The sequence below is a fragment of the Crinia signifera genome, chromosome 4 (genome assembly GCF_055691185.1).
Source record: "Crinia signifera chromosome 4, ASM5569118v1, whole genome shotgun sequence".
NCBI lineage: Eukaryota > Metazoa > Chordata > Amphibia > Anura > Myobatrachidae > Crinia > Crinia signifera.
The window spans coordinates 185,719,359-185,739,810 of NC_139220.1; the positions used below are offsets into that span (position 1 = coordinate 185,719,359).

At 43.5% G+C, this 20,452-nt stretch overlaps 1 protein-coding gene across 2 annotated transcripts in view; it reads right to left on the bottom strand.

Annotated features, from left to right (window-relative positions):
* Positions 1–10,877, bottom strand: part of CPT1B (carnitine palmitoyltransferase 1B) — a 44,650-nt gene extending 33,773 nt beyond the window's left edge. Inside the window, exons 1-2 of one of the 2 annotated variants that reach the window (XM_083183187.1) lie at positions 10,683–10,877; positions 2,788–2,936 (exon numbers count right to left, since the gene is read on the bottom strand). In XM_083183187.1, the coding sequence (XP_083039313.1) occupies positions 2,788–2,928 (141 nt within the window). In that variant the 5' untranslated portion in view covers positions 2,929–2,936; positions 10,683–10,877. Of the gene's footprint in view, positions 1–2,787; positions 2,937–10,671 lie in introns of both variants that reach the window. The other variant, XM_083183185.1, reaches the window with a different exon arrangement.
* Positions 10,878–20,452: the final 9,575 nt, after the last annotated feature.

Below are 20,452 nucleotides of genomic sequence, written 5' to 3' on the forward strand. Positions count from 1 at the left end.
GTAAATTATTATTATACGTACAGTTTATTTTTTACATGGTTACACAGCACTTAGGAATATGCCATATTCCACTAGTAATAAACAAATAATAGCAACAACACAGTATGAATAACATAGAAGCAAAGGCAGTAGGGTAGTGCTAGCAACCTTGCCTCCATTCATGAGGATGCAGTCTACCAGGGGCGGATCCAGGATAAAATGACAGGGGGGGCACCATGATAAAAAAGGGTTTGGGTGGGGGAGGGGCGGTGTTAGTGGTGCCAGTGTACATGTTAAGAGAGCGGCAGGAGAAGGTGGGAATGGAATTAAAAATAGGCCCTGGCATTTAAAGTACGCAGGCCCACCATGGCGACAAAAGTGAAGGATGTAGTTGTGCGCGCGCCAAAAGCGCGCTCCGGAAAAGGGTGTGTGGCCACTCAACAGGGGGCGTGTCAACACCATATACAACTTCTACACATTATGCAACAAAATACTAGACCCCATTATACTTGCCCCTTACACATGATGCCAAATGGAATGAGCCAAAATTCAAATAATGCCACATGGATTGTGTCAAAATTCACATAATGCCACATGGATTGAGCCAAAATTTACATAATAACACACACGGATGGTGTCAAAATTCACATAATGCCACACGGATTGAGCCAAATGCATAACATGCCATACGGATTGAGCCAAAATTCACATAATGCCACATGGATTGAGCCAAAATTCACATAATGCCACACGGATTGGGGAAAAATTCACATAATGCAACACTGATTGAGACAAAATTCCGATAATGCCACATGGATTGAGCCAAAATTCACATAATGCCACATGGAATGAGCCAGAATTCAAATAATGCCACAAAGATTAAGCCAAAATTCACAATACACTTCGTAAACAGGGACATTGTCCACCAAAGGCTCGCATTAAACATTTACACCATAATGTCCATTACACGTTAAGTTACACGCCATTATGTCCATTATGTGTTATGCCAAACACCATAATGCCTATTAAAAATTAGGCTACATAAGTGCTGCTTCTCTACATGCTCATTGCCAAGGGTTCCATGCTCATTGCCAGAGGTTCCATGCTCGTTGCCATGTGGGATTACATGCTCGTGGTAAATGGGGGACAGCAGAAGTGATAGCCACTGACAGTGGCAGAGCCTGGCTGTATTCAGAGCACTGCAGGTCCCGGCTATTTGAAATAATACCCCTTTCACACCTAAAAATGCATTCCCAGGTTGGCCCCTTTTACACCAACCTAGTCCCTGCATTTTCTGGTGTGAGGGGGAGAGAAAACCACCCCTCCCCCCTTTAACCAGTTATCGAATTTAACCGCCTTTATCTTCGGAACCAACTGACCCATTTACATGAGACAAGTATTATATTGAAGAACTTTTGAGTGGGCTTTGAATGATTTTGGTCCAGTGAAACTGGAACGTTTGGTTCCAGAGTAATCTGCCCTCAAAGAACATGAACAGCCATGAAATTACATTTCAAAAATAAAAAAATCGGTTTATACGCAATATCTCTGGAACCGATTGACCGATATGGACCAGCCTGGTATCATATTGAAGGCCCAGCGATTTGGAATTTAATGAAATCAACCACAAGCTTCTGTGATGCCAGGGCGGGAACTGGCAGCCGTCGGAACCGGGTGGGGGTCGGAATTGATGGGTCCCATATTATCCTATGGGGAAAAAACGTTACAGGTTTGCCAGGCGATATCTCCGGTTCCCGGGGGACTAGAGACACGGGGCTGGGCTCGTTGGAAAGCCCTGGTCCTCAGCTACAAAATAAATGACAGGGGGGGCACGTGCCCGGGTGCCCCCCCCCTGAATCCGCCACTGCAGTCTACACTATTTGTGGTGCGATGGGGACTGTCATTGCCTTTGTAATTATGTCCTTTATGTGACTATATTTAAAATGGTCATTAATAATCCAGATCATATACCTTTTTATGTACGAGAACACCAGTAGCAGATTGGGGAGTGTTTGCAGTGTCCTTACACCAAGATAGAGAGAGGGGCTTACATTGACTATATTGTAAAGAATAATTATTTGTGACACTTTCAGAGGTTTTTGTTTTTCATTTAAAGTGAATTTGCTCTATAATAAAGTTTAGTAATATGTTGCATCATCAGGAAGGCAATCTAGCATAGCTTCTTCATGATTGGAATATCTTCTCCCATACAAACATTATCTATTTTTAGGAGGACTGGGAACACGGTGATGTGCAGCACTGTGCCTTAACATAGCACTGAGAAATGCTGCATATCTGTCCAAGTCCATTCATCATCTGGTACGATATATATTCCCACAGCATTGTGTGTGTGTGTGTGTGTGTGTGTGGTGAGGGTTCACAGTATACTATACATAATTAGCAGTAGGACAGAGAGACTACAATCCTCTACTCCGCACACATCCACCCTTTAACATCTATATTAAAAAGTAATATAGGGGCAGATTTATTAAGCTCGGTGAAGTGATAAAGTGTCTGGTTTTTATTACCGACCAATCAGCTCAAGCTTGGTTTGCCAAATGACAATTAGGAGCTGATTGACCAGTAATAAAAAACAGACACTTTGTCACTTCACCGAGCTTAATAAATCTACCCCATAGTATGTTATTTCAGACAACTATAAATTATGAGCAGCATATTCTGAGACCATTAGATGCTGTGTATATTGATACGGTACCAAAATATCAACGTTGGTTCACTATGACTGCAAAGGGCCCAGACCTATGCAGAACAACTCTGCCATTCTAGATCATACAGTATCTCAGTTACCTTAAGTGTGATGAAGCGCTTTCTACAGGCGATCAGGCTAGACAGGTAGAGATGTCGCAGAGCATCACGTCCCAACTGTAGATCAATTCCATCAGGGGTCACAGTAAACTGGAAGGCTACAGCCTGGTGAGCTTCTGCCATCGTGAGAACTTTAGAGACAGGAAGTGCAGGTTGTTAGGAGAGCACAATGCAGCGCTAACACAGACATACAGTACCTGTCTTATAAGCAGTAGACGCACCCCAGTCCCTATCTCTTTCATCTGCCCAGAGATTCTAACTCGTCACTTCCAACAATGGCAGCAACACGCGGCACGCCTCCATTTTCTAAAAAGGATGTAATCGTCACCGCCCCTATATGGCAGCAGATTGTCAATCACTGACAGTCTACTGTCGATCTGCATCCGACGTTGCAGACCTGTACTGCATATGTAGAGGTTTGGCACTTGCGCAAATTACCAAACATCGGTACTTTGCAGCATGCGCCGCAAATCCACTGGAACCTAATCAGATTAAAGGTGCGTACACACGTACAGATTTTTCTGTCTGATCTATCTGGTGGGGGAAAAAACCCTGGAAATGTATGGGAGCATATGATAATCAAATATTTCCACCCAAATGCAGGAAAACAGAAAAAAATATATGCTTTGATAAATTTGTTATATCAGAATGATTTAAACAATTTGTCTGACTGATCACTGTCTGTTTTCAAGCGTTTGGGAACAATTCTTTGATTGTCATTTGCTCCTATACATTTCCAGATTTTTGTTTCCACCAGATAGATCAGACAGAAAAATCGGTACGTGTGTACGCACCTTAACAATGACAATTGAGGTTTCCCTATTATAAAGATATGCACCTGTCTGGATGCAACAGGAACATCACATATTTCACAAGCAATTTATTTGCAAACATACAAATCATAACTTGTTCTACCAGTAACTTTGCTACACCACTGCTGCTAGAACTATTTGGAGAATATTGAAAACTGTGGAGGCTCTGGACTTATTTGGCCCATGTTCCTCAAAGTAAACAGTCACAATCCACTTCTGAGTCAGTAAGTTGGCAACGACTGCACAAAGATTTAGTGGCGGAAAGAAAGTAGGGGAGGAAGTGCAAGGACAATACAGGGGACAGATGCACAGAAATACATTAGCGTAAACGTTTAAATGTGCAATTTCACATAGTGGACCAGATTCTTGCACATGGAACAGGCTGTACAAATCCATACCACAAATATTCTAAAACTGCAGAAGTTTTTAGGAAATAGATGCCTCTTTCCAATGTCTGTGGTACAAGTGTGCTGATGTACTGTAGCATCGGATGACTGTTTGCGATGGTCACAGCCCTCGGCCATCATTTTCAAATGGATCCAGAGTCCGATAATGGGAGGTGTGTAAGCAGGTACAGATATGTCCATTTACATCTCTTCTCTGTGCGCTGAGTTGTGTTATACATTCTAGTTGACTCGGACGGATGAGTACTTCGGACGGCCACCGAGTGTTCTTAGCCCCACCTACCGTACGGATCTCTCACACCCTCCGAATGCGGTAAGACGCTGAGCGAACGGACCGTGAGTGGATGTTTTATGTGATCAACTCTTCCATCTGTGGGAACCTCCCCCATCATCCGATGGTCGCTGACCATCGAATGATGGACTGAGCGGTCAGACAGCTCCGAGTGCTTGGATATTTCTCAGTGTGAAAGCAGGGATATGGGCGGGCAGCTGGCATCCGGCTATGTCAGCTGTCCGCCCCCCACACGTGCATCACGGCCGGATTACCATACGTACGCCCAGTATTTTCATGGAAACGCCCATGAAAGGGGGCATACGCATATAGTAATGAGCCCAAACAGCCCTTCACGCCCCTCTCCACCCCCTGCTCGTATTGTTCCGACCGATCGTTTTCTGTACTGAATTCACGCTGTATTCGGACATTCGCACATGTGCAGAAATGCCTCTGCACATGCGAAACACAATACATATCGCACACGCAGCCCTCCGACTCAATCAGAATAAGGGCCAATGTGTGAATGCCATGTGACACAACAGTGCCCAAGTGTCTTTTTGTGCACCTTTTTCTGTTGAATTGCATCTTATTCACAAAACAGATAATCATTTGCTCTTGCTGTTTGAAAAGATATGTGACATGACTTCTGTGTATGACTCCGGCTATATCTGCATATGATATGCTACGTTACAGTGTGTTGCAGTACGTCAATCATGCACGTTCTGCACATGCGCAGACCAAAAAGCAGCATATTTTTACATAAAACATCAGGTTTGTGTACAAATCTGTCTCACTCCCATTGTGTCAATTTGTTAAACAAAAGACTGTAAAAAGAAAACACAGTTTACACACCAAAAATGAAACCATAATGTACTTTATTTGACAAAAAATGACTTTAATCTACTGCTACTATTACTACCCTTTTCACTCATGATCATTAGAGATATTGAATGGGAAGAACAGCATTACATGGCATTACATGGTTTCTGGTAGAAAATATTGTAATAAAATATAAAGTGGAATCTGGAGCCAACATAAAAACGTAAATATGGAGGGAGCGGGATACGGTCATTTGGTCTACAACAACTAGATAGACAAGCATTGAGTCAACACCACTAGGTCGACATGCAGGAAGGTCGACATGGGTCAAGGTCGACATGGGTCTAGGTCGACATGGGTTTGGGCAGGTCGACAGGTCATTAGGTCGACATGGGCAAGGTCAACAGTCAAAAGTTCAACATGGGTTTTTTGAGCCGACACTAGGGCGTGGTGGGAGAATAAAATAGTGGCCCGGAGCAATGTGAAGGGATGTGGTGCACTTCAAACTGTGTCCATGACAACAGTGTCGACATTCGGGTAAAAAAACATTGAATGTTTTGACTGTCGACCTTGCCCATGTAAATGCTTGTGTCAACCTAAAGACCCTGTCGACCTAACCCATATCGACCTACACCCACCTGATACCTCTGTCCGGGGGGGGGTGATGTCCACGTCGGGGACACACACCTTTTTCATCCAGGGCCCCCACAGACCTTAATCAGGCCCTGTTGGTCGACACCTTAAAAAAGCTGACAATGCTTAAGTCAACAGTGTCAACCTATGGCCTGTCAACCAAAAGTGGTCGACCTATTGAGTGTCGACCTTAATTGGGTCGACCCTATGACCCATACCCCATACAGATAGGGGGCTGCTGCACTACCAAAAAATTTTCAATCTCAGGCCCTAAATGTTTTAAACATCCCCATTCTCTGTGTGATGTATTTCTCCATGTACAGTACAGTATTTCCATGCTTCTTTCTGGCAGTGACCCTCTCAGCACCAAGACTACTTGTAAGTTTAGCAACATGTAAAATCTTGGACGTAGCCCAAGTATGCGAAAGGTTAGGGAGCAACAACAACTTCACATTAAAAAGAAGGCTGCTGAAGCGAGACAGAGGAGGGTAAAGCAGGAGTATGTAAATTAAGGAATTATGAGAGTTAAAACATATAGTTAGCATGAGAAAAGCCGAGGTGAACAATGCTGGGCTAGCCTACAGAGGCACAGGGGACACCCCCGATGGGCCCCACCTCCCAAGGGCCCACCAAAAAATCTAGGGATCAGGTTCCAGACTGTGCACTTGAATTACATTTATATATGTTACCTTATACTGCACAGGACTAAGGTGTATTTTCTTTAGTGCATTGCTAACATATTATCTTTTATGCACTAGCAGTATTTACTATATATATTTATTAACGGGCTCAGGCCAAACCTATTTGTATATTAGGTACTTGTGTATTTTGGCAGCGCCCATCGCATCGCATACCATAAGGCATACGATGGTATGCGATGCGACGCGATATCACGCGATACTGTACCATGTCATACAATTTTAAAATTGTATGACATTGTACATGGCATACAATGCCATACAATGCGATGCGATGCGATTAAACATTGTATAAGCACCCTAATGGGTGCTTACAATGTGAAATGCACCCCCACGCCCCCCCCCCCCCCACTATAAACGTGAACCCGAAGCATGGCAAGCGCAGCGAGCCCGCGAGGGGCGGCGGTACGCGTCCTCCGACCTTTTCATACCCCCACTATCCACGTCGGCGTGGAGTTGAGAATAGAAAGTGTGGCGAGCGCAGCGAGCCCCGCGAGGGGACGCGGATACCTGTGAAGCCCGCGAGGGGACTCCGATACCTGTGAAGGTATCCACGTCCCCTCGCCACGCTTCGGGCACGGTGGCTCGCTGCGCTTGCCACACTTTCTATTCTCAACTCCACGCCGACGTGGATGGTGGGGGTATGAAAAGGTCGGAGGACGCGTACCGCCGCCCCGCGCGGGCTCGCTGCGCTCGCCACGCTTCGGGTTCACGTTTATAGTGGGGGGTGGCGTGGGGGTGCATTTCACATTGTAAGCACCCATTAGGGTGCTTAAAAGCACCCTTTATGGTGCTTATACGATCTTTCATCACATAGGGGGCAAAAATCGCGTCGCATCGCATCGCATGCCATGCGATGCATGCCATGCGATGCGACGCGATAAAAACATTGCGCGATGCACATCGGGGGCGCTGCTATAATACACAAGTACCATATATTATATACAGAGGAAATTCCGGCACCAGTTTGAATAATTATTGTATGTAGGAATTAATTCTCTCAGCCGCAATACGGCTGTACAGGACAAAACCTATTTTCTCTACCAATAACAGGACAAGTAAAAGTATATAAAAATGTCCGCAATTAATTGAAAACGTGATCTGTAATAAGATAACTTCCACTGTCTCCAAGAAAACATAGGAGCCTATACATAGCCCCGCATTTCATAATAAATGTGAAACACATCGACAAATAGCTGAATAGCAAATCTGACACATGTCAAATGAATACTATAACAAGTGAGATATAGAAAATAATTGATACATGTGTCAACTATACACCAAGGAAACAATTACAGAACGGTGAGACTGTGTAAAAGAACCACACACTGGGATGGTCATTACAAAACTAAGCCTCACTTTCCACAAATAAAAATAAAACCAGGGGAGCATAGCTGAGCACACAGGGACACTTTTAACCATGTAAATACAGGACTGCATGAGAACAGTGGCTCTTCTTGTTTTAACTCACATTCTTTCATTTCTTTTTCACATCTACTGACTATGTTTTAATATTTCACCTATTTTATCTAGACCAAAATAAAAGTAAATTTTTATAAAAAACGAATACTGTGACAAAGGATAATATAAGTGCACCCATATATTACTTTATTTTTTTCTGTGGAGTAGTACAAACCTATTTGTGGTATAAAAAAGAAGGTGTGTACCAGCGCCGGCTGAGAAATAATATAAGAACGGTTTCTTCAAATATAACAATTTATTGTTATAAAAATATATCAATAAAATTCATGTTAAAAAGCAGCGTGGAATTCCATATGTCATAAACAGTCAAATTATATAGAGCATATTATCACTTGATGTTTGGGTGAAATTTTGGACAAGGACTGTAGTTCCAATCTTATTGCAGGGACAGGTAGGTAGACAGGTGTCCCGTAGTCCAATTTGGATAGGTGGATATGATAGATGTTTACAGTGATCCACGGTCCCAGATGGATATGGTGGGTATATCTGGATGAACCGGCAGTTCTTTAAGTCGCCTCGGATCAGCCTCCAGATAAGTTTGGATATGTAGATCAGTCCAATAATGGTAGTCCTTGGGGTAATGTCCAGTAAGTGGGCAGGTGGTAGGTGCTCTTTGAATAATAATAGCTCAATGCGTTTCCATGAAGTTATACCTCCAGCTTCTTCAGAGCAAGTCAGGCTCATCTGCAATTTGATCTCTTTTTCTGCGATTGTTTGCCAAAATCCTCAGAAAAGAGCCCAAATTGCAGCTGAATCGCCCAGTGTATGGTGGCTTTAGTCTAGACATAAGCAGTGCCGGATTAATCATTAGGCTGATTAGGCTGCAGCCTAGGGCGCCAGGACTGGGGGGAGGCACCTTGCAGATCAAAGCCAAGGAATAAAATGAAGGCCCAATTTAATCCATGCTTTTTTAGCTATCACCTATCCCGATGTACTGTGTGTGTGGGGGGGGGGGGGGTAAAGTTCTTAAGGTAGCTGCCAGATGGATGTGATAATGGAACTTACTGATGTGACCATTACTTTATGTACATTGTGCTACAGAGCCAGCCAGTCAGCCTAAAGCCAAAATCTCCTTCCGACACAAAACCCCTGCAGTGCACTCACAGAAAGCCACCATGGACTTTCTTGTAGTCCCATCTACAAGAGGCTACCCTGAACTAATATACTAACTAATTGTAGGATAATGTAACTCAGGCAAATAAGGCAAAACTTCATTACTGCATAGTATAATACATAGCATATTATACTGCTGCTCTAAAGTGATTATTAAAATGAAGGTGTGCGACAGTGGTGTGCACCACTAGCGCATCACCTGTCTGGGCACCCCCCCAGTGGCGACTCTGATCTCCCCTCCCCATCAATCCCCCTCACCTCTCAGCTCTGGCGATTGTACCCCGGAGCTCCCCTGCCCCTGCTGCCATTAGTAATAAGCAGGCGTCAGGCGGAAGGCGGCAGGCTCAGGGGATGTTTGGCGCGGCTCGGGGGGACTCAGGATTTCGGATGCCCGAGTCCTCCCGAGAGGTCGTCAAGTCATTAGGTCGACACCAGAATTAGGTAGACAAGACACAAGTAGATATTAGTTATTTTTTATTAGGTAGACATGGACTAGGTCGACAGTCAAAAGGTCGACATGGGGTTTTCCTCATTTTTTAGAGCTGATATGTGCCAACATTTCATGCCCTACCACCCACAAGGGATGTCGACTTTGTCGACATTTGGATAAAAAAGTGAAAAACCCATGCGACCTTTTTGACTGTCGGTCTAGCCCAGTGGGCCCACAATCATTAGCCCACTAATGATTGTGTCCACCTAATGACCTGTCGAACTAAGCCCATGTGTCGACCTTGGCCAGCATGTCGACCTTCAGTGGTCGACCCAATGCATGTTGACCATAGTGCTGTCGACCCTATGACCTTTACCCCTTCTACCCTACAAATAAATGTTTCATTTTTTTAAAGTCCCAAATCACCAACACACATATGACATGCCAGGACTTTCCCATAAAAGGACATCTAAAATAGTACCCACAAATACTTTGAATATCATTACTCTATATTCACTATGTTGTGTTCTCCCCACAATGTTATGTCTTCTGGAATACAATGCACAATTGTTAGGAAGGTTGTAACTGTTTCGTGTCAATGACAGAAAAAAATAGCTTTCTTCTAAACTTGCATTTAACTGAATAGGTAACTTTATTCTTTGTACAAAGAATGGGCCTTGGCATATATTGATCTTTTCACTTATAGCCCTCATCCAGGATTTAGGTAATGACCAAAAAGATGTATACACGAGTCATAAAGCAAATGTATACAAAAACATAAATGTGTAAATGCAAGGGTGTGCTATATTACAAACAATAACATACATTTAAGAGACATTTCAGCTAAGACACTGTACTGTACTGTACTGTACACTGAATGAGCTATCTGATAAACAAACTAAACAACCAAAAGTTAAAATAACAAAGATAAATGGTTAGCAAAATATTACATATAGGAGGGTCTTACAAAAAAAAACAATTTACATGACAAACAACACTAAACAGATGTACATTCCAAAACAGGTGCACACAGGGACAACTAGCAATACTAATATAGAATATTCTATTTGTGTTTACACATTGACATACTGTAGACACAGTGTACAATACATAGGGAAATATCACGTTAACTGCAGAGATTTAATATTAACACAAATCAAGAAATGAAGCAACAACCACGGTTACAGGAGCAGAGACCCACCTGTTAATCACCTTTTCTCAGGGATCTGCAGACCTGTACTGTACGTAAGCGTAGAGAGGCATATACATACACAGCAACGCAGCTGCTGCCTTCCGTCCTCTATGTCCTTCAGCCTCAAGTGTATGTGTATGATATTGTAGGTCGCAGCCAAAAAACAGGCAGTGTAACCTGAGACCCAACACACAGAACTGAGATGTTGCAGTTACACAGACATAACTGAAGAGGAAGAATGTGAGGGTGAGCAGCTGAGGAACAGGCAGTCCCCATGGCTAAAAGGAAACTTCTAGTCTGCTGTGGTAACTTTGTAACATTTTCCATTTCAGTCTCTACAATTAAAATCTGTTAATATAATTTTATTTTGCTTTGTTTCAGTAAATACAGTATCTCGAAGTGCTCCAATGCAGTTCTTCCTTTTCCTCTGGACCAGCAGAACAGATACTGTACATGCAGGAAGTAGTCTTTAGTGCTTACCAAAGTGGACTTAAAGTTACTTAATCTAGCTCAGCGGTTCCAACCTTTTTTCTCTCCCATACCCTTGATTAGGCTTTTCATTTATGAGTATGTGAGAGGGGTGTGTGGCGGTGCGGTGTGGTGCCTGTGGCCGTGCAGGTGTCTTCGGACCACTTACCTGCACCGCACCCTCTCACCTTCAGGCCGTGATGAACCACTGTCCTGGAAAAACTATGGCATCCGGACACAAACACCTAGGAGGAAGGAGAGGTGGTGAGTCTGGTTCCTCCTTAGCGCAGACCGATGCACCCTCCATCCCGCAATGTCTCTACAAAAGGAATCTTCGGGTTCCGGGGAAAGTCATCATCGGCACTTGCAGAGCCCGGAGTGTCACCTATTGACAATCGCGCACCTAGCTGAGGCCTTGACCTTGAACAGGAGTGCAAGGTCCAAGTACGCCCTGAATGAAGAAGGAAGGGAGATAGGCAGAGATGGACACACAGAGATGGATGGATAAGATGACACACTCACCGTCTTCAACCAGGTCCCTTTAAGGAGACAAGAACACTAGACTCATGCAGAGCCGAACTGAACCTAAACGTGACACAACTATTATAACTATAAAACAAAGCCCTAGAACTAAGTATGTGTGGTGCGACACAACTATACAAAAACAGACTAAACAACTTGGCTCAGCACGAACAAACAAACATACAATACAAAACAAAACAATACAGTACAAGAATTTACCACCAAACAATTGCATCAAACCTCTGCCTATTTTCCGATGTTACACTCTCTACGTAGCTAGAGCTGGCCAGCTAACACTCTAAATATTCCCTTTTCCTACTTGGGGACTAGCGAGGGGACTGCTGCACAGCCTGTCCACCTCTTAACCCCACACACCCACGGAAACCACTCGCTCTGCAAGGAATCACAATATGGGGCCTAGTGCCGCCCCTATTCACCTGCAGGCCTACGGGCCTAAATAACACCCTCAGGCCTAGTGCCTACCTATTAATTACACCAGTGACTTTGGCCTAGTGCCAGATTCACTTACAATCCTACAAAACCTGACTGCAGCTCAGGCCTAGTGCCTGAAAGTGGCCATGGGCCTAGTGCCTGAATGGGGCACAGACCTAGAGGCCTGAATGGGGGCACAGGACTGGGGGCCTGGTATGAGGGCCCAGGCCTAACTAAATAAGCCCACGGGCCTAGTGCTCGACATACAGGGGACTTGGGCCTTGCGTCCGGTTATGGTGCTACAGGCCTAATGACCAACCTAGTAGGCGCCACAGGACTTTCAGGGCCTGATAATTAAATGCCCACAGGCTGAGAGGGCCCGACTGATGTTCCCACAGGCCAGAAGGGCCTGACTTTACCCACAGGCCTAGTGCCCGAACACCCCTTGGTCTAGGGGGATGTGGGATAGGTGGCCGCTTCAAGTGCCAAAATCACATGGTAGCTTAAAGTACAAAAACACACAGCACACAAAATCGGTGCGTGTATGGGCACCTTTACTCTAAGCCTCCCCCTAGTGCATAGCCCTAACTGGCTCCTCCTGGCAGCCTAACCCTCCCCTTAGTGCATAGCCCTGTCGCCTCCTGGGCAGACCTGCGCTAACCCTCCCTCCCAGTGAATGGCCCTATCTGTCCCCTACTGGCAAATTTACCCTAGCCCTGCCCCTAGTTCATAGCCCTAACTGCCCCCTTCTGGCAGCCTTAACCTAACTTTCTCCCTAGTGCATAGCCCTAACTGTACCCCTCATGGCAGCCTTAACCTAAGCCTCCCTTCCTAGGGCATAGCCCTAACTGTACCCTCCTGACAACCTTATCTTAGCCCTCCTCCTTGGGCATTGCCATAACTCTCTCCTCCTTGCAGCCTTACCCTAAACCTCTGGCCAGGTTCTTAACATCCCCTGTGGTAGCTTAAGCCTAACCCTAACATCATTTTTTTTTTAAAGTTATTATGTTAACCCTTTTCTATGTCGATCATATGCATGTCAACCTTTTGACCATGTCTAACTTTGGACTCTGTCGACCGTTTAACTGTAGAATTTTTTACCCTGGTGTTGACACATTCACTGTCTATCTACCATCCATAGGACTGTCTAACTATGCCCTGTCTACCATCCGGAGGATACCATCTGAGAGTGAACAAACACAGAGGGCCTGGTTGCGAGTAGGACCAACGCAGACATATTGGGCCTTATTCTGGTTAGGTCGGTGAAACGTATGTACGGTCCGTTTCACCGTACGTTTCCCGTACGCGGACGGTAAGCGAAAGTCCGCCCACAGAACAGCCGCACACGGACGGTCACAAAAACCGACAATGGGGAGTGGCGTACACTTGAGCGTACGCCACCGTGCACGGACGGATCTCCTCTTAGCCACCGTTAACTGGCGTACAACAGAGCGTACGCCACCATATACAAACGGGTCTCGTCCGTTTTCACACCGACACCTTCCTTATATCTGAGCTTACGCCAAAGTGCAAGTAGAAATTGAGTCCAAAAACATCATTGTTGCTCTTAGAAGTGGTTTATATGTCTTTTTCCATATAAAAAACTGTTATGTTTGTGCTACAGTGAAAAAGTTGACACATGTCAACTTCTGTGAATTGAGTGTCCTGCTTTTTAAAGTATACAAAAACACTTTCTGAATGGGTGTAGATGGTTATAAAATAACTACCTTGACATATATAAGCAGGTCTTTGAATGAATCTTACCTAAAATGAAACCAACCTTTACATGTTGAAGTGTAGAAAGATATGCTTCCAATGTGTTTGAGGGCTGTGTGTGGCTTGCAGGTAGTGAAATCGGAATCGGTACATCTGTCAGAATGAACTTAGGTCTACAGTCATTAGGTCGACCCCACTAGGTCGACTGGCAGGAAGGTCGACCTGAGTTAAGGTCGACATGGGCCAAGGTCGACATGACTTAAGGTCGAATTTGCATAAAGGTCGACATGAGGAAGGTCGACTGATCATAAGGTCGACGTGGGTTTTTCACTGTTTTTTTATCCGAATGTCGACACAGTCGACATGGACACAGTTGGCAATGAGAATCGGACCCTCGCATCGCTCGCAATGCTTCGGGCACGGTGCCTCGCTGCGCTCGGCACACTATTTTATTCTCCCACCACGCCCTAGTGGATGGTAGGGCATGAAATACCGCCTGTCGGCACATGTCGGCTCAAAAAACAGTGAAAAACCCCATGTCAACCTTATGACCAGTCGACCTTCCTCATGTCGACCTTTATGCAAATTCGTCCTTAAGTCATGTCGACCTTGGCCCATGTCGACCTTAAGTCAGGTCGACCTTCCTGCTAGTCGACCTAGTGGGGTCGACCTAATGACTGTAGACCTAAGTTCATTCTAATAGATGACCGCTTCCCGTGAAATCATGGTTTTCACTTAATAGCCTGCAGCATTGCTTATTACATTCAGGTGTATGTGTTTGTGTAGTAATCAGCGTTAATTAGCAGACCCAGGCATCCGCTATCATGCGGTATCTCTAGGGGTGGTCTGGAACTATCTTTGGTGTCCGCCTGTTTTTGGGCCAAAATGCACGGTGCGTTCGCCGATCGAGGCAGTTGTAGCACCGTACATTTTTGGAGCACACCCCCGTGTACGCCCAGTTTTCCCCATTATTCCGGCCGCTCCCCTAAAAACGCCCACATGCCGCCCACAATGACCGTACTCTTGCGGACAGGTTTTTTCGCACGGAGAGACCCGTCCGTGAGCGGTGTGATGTCGCCGCACATGCGCATAGTGAAAGCTACGCATGCGCAGATGGAAAAAAACCCCGATCCGCCCGTATACGGTCCCACCGTACCAAGCAGAATAACCCCCATTGTGTCTTAAAAAAACCTGCAAAATGTGCAGAGACAGAGACTAAAGTTGTGTACACACGGTGCTGATCTCAATTCGAAATGCTGGCAGGGAGTGAGGGACGGTGGCACGGTGCTGGGGGACATGCTGCATTGAGCAGCATGGCCCTCATACCGAGATATTAGAAATAGACTGTGCTGCAGTCTATTTCTACATTAGATTCCGATGCCGCAGGGCCACACATCAGGATCAAATTGGTAAAGAGTGCTACAAAGCACGGTGCGATTTGCATTATGTGCTATGCGATTTTGACTATATAGTCAAAATCGGCAATGCAAATAGCACAGTGTGTACACACCATAAAACAGTGAATGGATTGATCCTTCAATTGGATAGATGATATAGAAAGGAACTACAGAACAGGGACTTATTTTAAAAATACATTAGGAGGAATACAAGATGCCTAGTAAAAATTTGAGAAAATCAGTCATTAAAACTTTCCTAAGCACTATGAAAGACCAGCCATACAGGTGTTGGAATATCTGTTATTTCGAGTCTCTGGTGCCTGTTAGTGTAAGTATAAAATATTCTCTATGTCTTGTGTTTGCTGACCAAATATTCATGAATTCTTTGATGAAATGCCTATATATGTATTCGCTGCTCCAAGACTTCTGAATATTGTTATACTTATATACCTGTAAGAATAAGTAATCTGTAAAGTTCTGTTACTTGCTCTGTTAATAATTAGGGGATCACAGCGAAGACATAGCATACGTTAGAATGTTTGGGTAGTGTTACACTTTTATTGTGCAAAGGGATTAATTGTAGTTTGTAAATCCCATAGTTTTATTATGTTCTTTAGTGCTGGCGGCTAAAGTGCCAAAGTTTAACACATCCAACTAAATACATTGTATTGCACTGCCATAATCGTTACCTTATAATAGCTTGATATGTACAGGTTCGGTCCTCCGCAGATTAAGCTAATCTACATAACTATAATTGAATGATGTGTGTGTGTGTGTGTGTGTGTGTGTGTGTGTGTGTGTTCAACAATAACTCTCGAACACTTCAAACTTTGCACACTACCATATCATCTTAAAGGACAATCTCCATCTCTTGACAGGGAGTGAAACTACATCACTTTCTCTCTCTCACCTGCACAAACACAGAGGCAATCCCAAGGTAGCAGACTAGGTCTCGAAGCATTTGCTTTGAGCGGGCTTACTAGTGCATATACATTGTTGAAGTTGAATTGCATCTAAACACACCTTAGAGTATCATGGGCGCCATTTGCGTTTGCGTATTTGCATAAAGTGCATAGGCAGCGAGAGAATATACACTTGTAAATAGCAGTTATAATGTTACACATAGTCTTATACTCTCATAATAATAAAATATAGCCATTTAGCTTAAAATGCACTATACATAGTTTCAGGTGAAAACATATTTTCTTTCCCTCATGTTTGGTATCAATGTGTTTGGCGTCACATGCGCAGCCTTCTGGCGTTTGAAGGGAAATAGTAGTATGGGTACTTGTTTCCTAGCACGGCGCCCATCGGGTCCCATCGCATACCTTAACTTTAGGTATGCGAGGGGACCCGACGGACCCGATTTTCAGGCTTTTTTGAGGTTTCCCATCGCATTCCCATCGCATGCCATTATAATGCGACCAACGCGACGGACCAGATTTTACTTTGTAAGCATTGTATGTAATGTTAAATGCCCCCCCCATACCCCCCATACCCAATTTTTGATTGTATACCCACCCTGATGGGTAATTTCTATGTCAAATGCCCCCCCATTGTTAACACCACCCCACGATGAACGCCAACCCGAAGCGTGGCGAGCGCAGCGGTACGCGTCCTCCGACCTTTTCATACCCCCACTATCCGCGTCTGCGTGGAGTTGATTTTATATAGTGTGGCGAGCGCAGCGAGCCACCGAGCCCGAAGCGTGGCAAGTGCAGTGAGATGTTACTTGTGCAGAGAGAATTAGCTTTGGGTGGGGTTTTACTTCAAAGTGAGATCTACAGTATATTGCAGTGTAAAAATAAAACAGTCAGTGTTTTCCCTGCACAGAAACAAAATAACTCACCCAAATCTAATTCTCTCTGCACATGTTACATCTGCCCTCCTGCAGTGCACATGGTTTTGTCCATCTAAGAAGGATTTTGTCCGAAAGAGTGAACTAGAATAAGGCCCTTAATACATATGGTTATTGGTTTAGACCTTTAATCTAAACGTATCCATCCTTCTAGGCTGGATACACCTACTTACCTATATATATGACAATTGGGGTGCCCAACATTCTAATATGTTAAAAGCATATCAGTTTCCATAAGACAATTCAATGTGTGTCATCCATGCCAAACGTTTGCTGTGGGCTGAATACAACAAGGTTTCAAACAAATCACACTGGCAGCTCAGCTATGGGAGTCGTCCCCCCCCCCCCCCCTCTCTCCTGTGCCTTAGACAGGCTGTCTAAAGGGTGTCTCTTTTGGAATACCCTGCTAATGGATGAGTGACTACTTCTACTAAATCTTTTCTGCTGACTGACTTTGAAGTAGAAAAAAACTTTTTTGATTTATATATTGGTGAGCTGGACCAATTGCTCTGTTACTTAGCAAGTACTTTTTTGGTTCTATTATTATCGATGGGCACCCATCTCCATTTGGTCCAATGCGTTAAAATGTATATTTGTAGTATCAAAAAGTCTATGTTTCGACATAACTCTTCCAGTTGTATATGTGCAGATGAGTCATACACCAGGCTATCTAAATTTCAGCAGAAACAGAAAAATTGGAGCACCAATGTTAGTCAAACTATGTTTATTGTATGATCCCAAGGGAATAGATGACAACAGTATTAAGAAACCTACAGTGGTTGAAAAATTAATGTTACCTCACGTTAGAGATGTCATTTAGCTTTTAACTAATCAAATATTAAATAATCAAGTAAGCCCCTTTAAATATTGCACTTTGAATTATTAATGTTTTAATCCATTTGATCGCAGATGTCATGTTTTCACAGCTGGAACTACTGATAGCTTTTTTTTTTCTTGTTTCAGTGATTATTATTATTTTGTGTGTGTACTACATTTCTCACCATGGAACTGGGTTCAGGCATACAGTGATTTCATTCGAAGCAGGCGGAAAGCAAACAGACCTCCGTTTTAGAGGAGTGGAACAATATTGTATGTCTCACAGATACCATCTTCATATTATTGTATATATCTATTAATTCGAGGTAGTAAAGGAGAGCTGTAATAAACAACATTTGAAAAAAAAAAAAAAGATTTTCAATGACTGCTGGACTAGGATTTCATTTAAAATTTTACAAGAATTGGCCAGAACATAGACTTACGCTGGCCATATTCTGGACCAACTGTCATCCAACTAGTTGGATGGAATAAAAATGTGGTACTGGTTGGGAGCAAATGTAATTTGTAATTCAGTCATTTGCTCCCAAAATCTGAAAACGGACAAAAACTGTCTCTTAGACTTGCACTGTAGTTGCATTTGTTTGATTTGAACAATTTGACTGAATGTTTTTGACAATTTTTGTGGATTTGTGAGAAAATTGATGGTTTTCATTTGCTCCCATACAGTACCACATTTTTAGCCCACCCAATGAACTACTTGGATGAAAGTTGACCTAGTGTACAGGTTCTCAAACTCCATCCTCAGGACCCCACACCGTGCATGTTTTGCAGGTCTCCTCACAGAAACACAGAAAGTGAAATAATTATCTCCACCTGTGGATCTTGATCTTAAACCTTAAAATGTGTCAGTGAGTAATGAGTGCACCAGTTGGGTGACTTGGAAAACGTGAACCGTGTGGGGACCAAGTTTGAGAACCAGTGATCTAGTGCATGGCCAGCATAACACATGTATCTATACATGGGAACATTGAGTTGGAAATATTAGACAAATATGTTTGCAACTTAAAATCTACTGCTTATAGGTGCAGCTATTCCTGGGGCAATAACACCTGTCATAATCAACTTGATGAATCAATAAATAAAATTAATTTAAAAATTTCAGAAAGAAATAGCTGGTTCTTTAGAACAATAATAACATTTCTATTAACCCTAAGCTATGTAAGCTAGTGTGAAATTACATATTCCTCAATAGCCACTAGCATTAATGGGCATAGCGGTTCCATAAACACCACCCAACATGCCCTAATGGATATACCTCTGCAGTACCCTGAGCACCGCAAGTTTTCCTCCACAATGCAGGTAACAATGCTGCAATGTTGGCGGCTGCAGTTTCCTTCTCTGGAATGTACTGACAGCCCCCATAGTCATCTATTTTTATAATCCATAATACCAACTGCACCCACTATGCTATGAAATGTTCCACTGCAAATTAGCTTGGGACTAGAGATGGCTCTGTCATCGGTGCCAAAATAATTTTTCACAGTTGACCACCCTGAACAGATTGCGGCTAATTATTTTAGCAAGGAGACTGGTGTGCTCGGGGGATTGGTATCTACTGTATATATAATTAATTTTTGTAAACTTTGTAAATGTACAGTATATACATACATACATATATACATACATACATACATATGTGCCAAGGATGAATGCATAATAGAAGATGTATCTAAATGTTTCCAAGCACACATCAGAAGAGGGTTTGTTACATTTGCATGGGCATGCTTACTTTACTCATTTTAAACATGCATCCCCCTGTTGCACCCCGACCCCCCACATACACCAACCCAGGCATTAGTGACTGTTAGTTCAACTTTAGTTTAGCTCGGAATTTGGTTGTAAGTTTTGCAGCATGCGCTGTGTTTCAAAAAGCATTGATTGTATGTTTGGCACAAACAGACTCATGTCCAAATCAACATCCGGCCAATAAGATTAATGCTGGCAATCTGATTTTTGACCTGATTTGCAATGTTTAAAAAAATAAAAAGTAGAAAAGTATAACTTAATATATGGTGATACAGTACTTTAAAAATGTTAATTGAAAGTGATGATTCTTCTAATTTCCTCTGTGCTCATCACTAGTGACCTCTCCTCAGCTAATGGTGCATTTCTTGGTGTGGCCTGTGCTTGTTAGCCATTAGCCAGTTTACACCTCTCCTCACTGTGGTAGCACTCAATGCCATTCCCAGATACTATGGCCAGCCGGAGTAGACTTCGCTTACAGGCGCTGGCCAGTACCTATAACCATCATGAATCACGACAAGGTCGCGATGGTGATCCGAGCCTGTGTCATCAAATGCAGAATTTGGATCTTCGGTAATAGTAATAGAAGGCATCTATCTCCAACAGACACCTCATCCTGTGTTATAATTTAATTAGATGGAGCTGGAAGTGGCCTTGCAATTCCATACAAACAAAACCGGGCCCTTTTTGTAGCTGCTTTGGTAACATGCTGTTATAATATGTTATTTCTGAAAAATCGCTTCTTTGCCAAACCTACATCATTTCAAATATGAATGACTAATAAAATTAGCAGCTACATCATAAGTGTGATATAGAG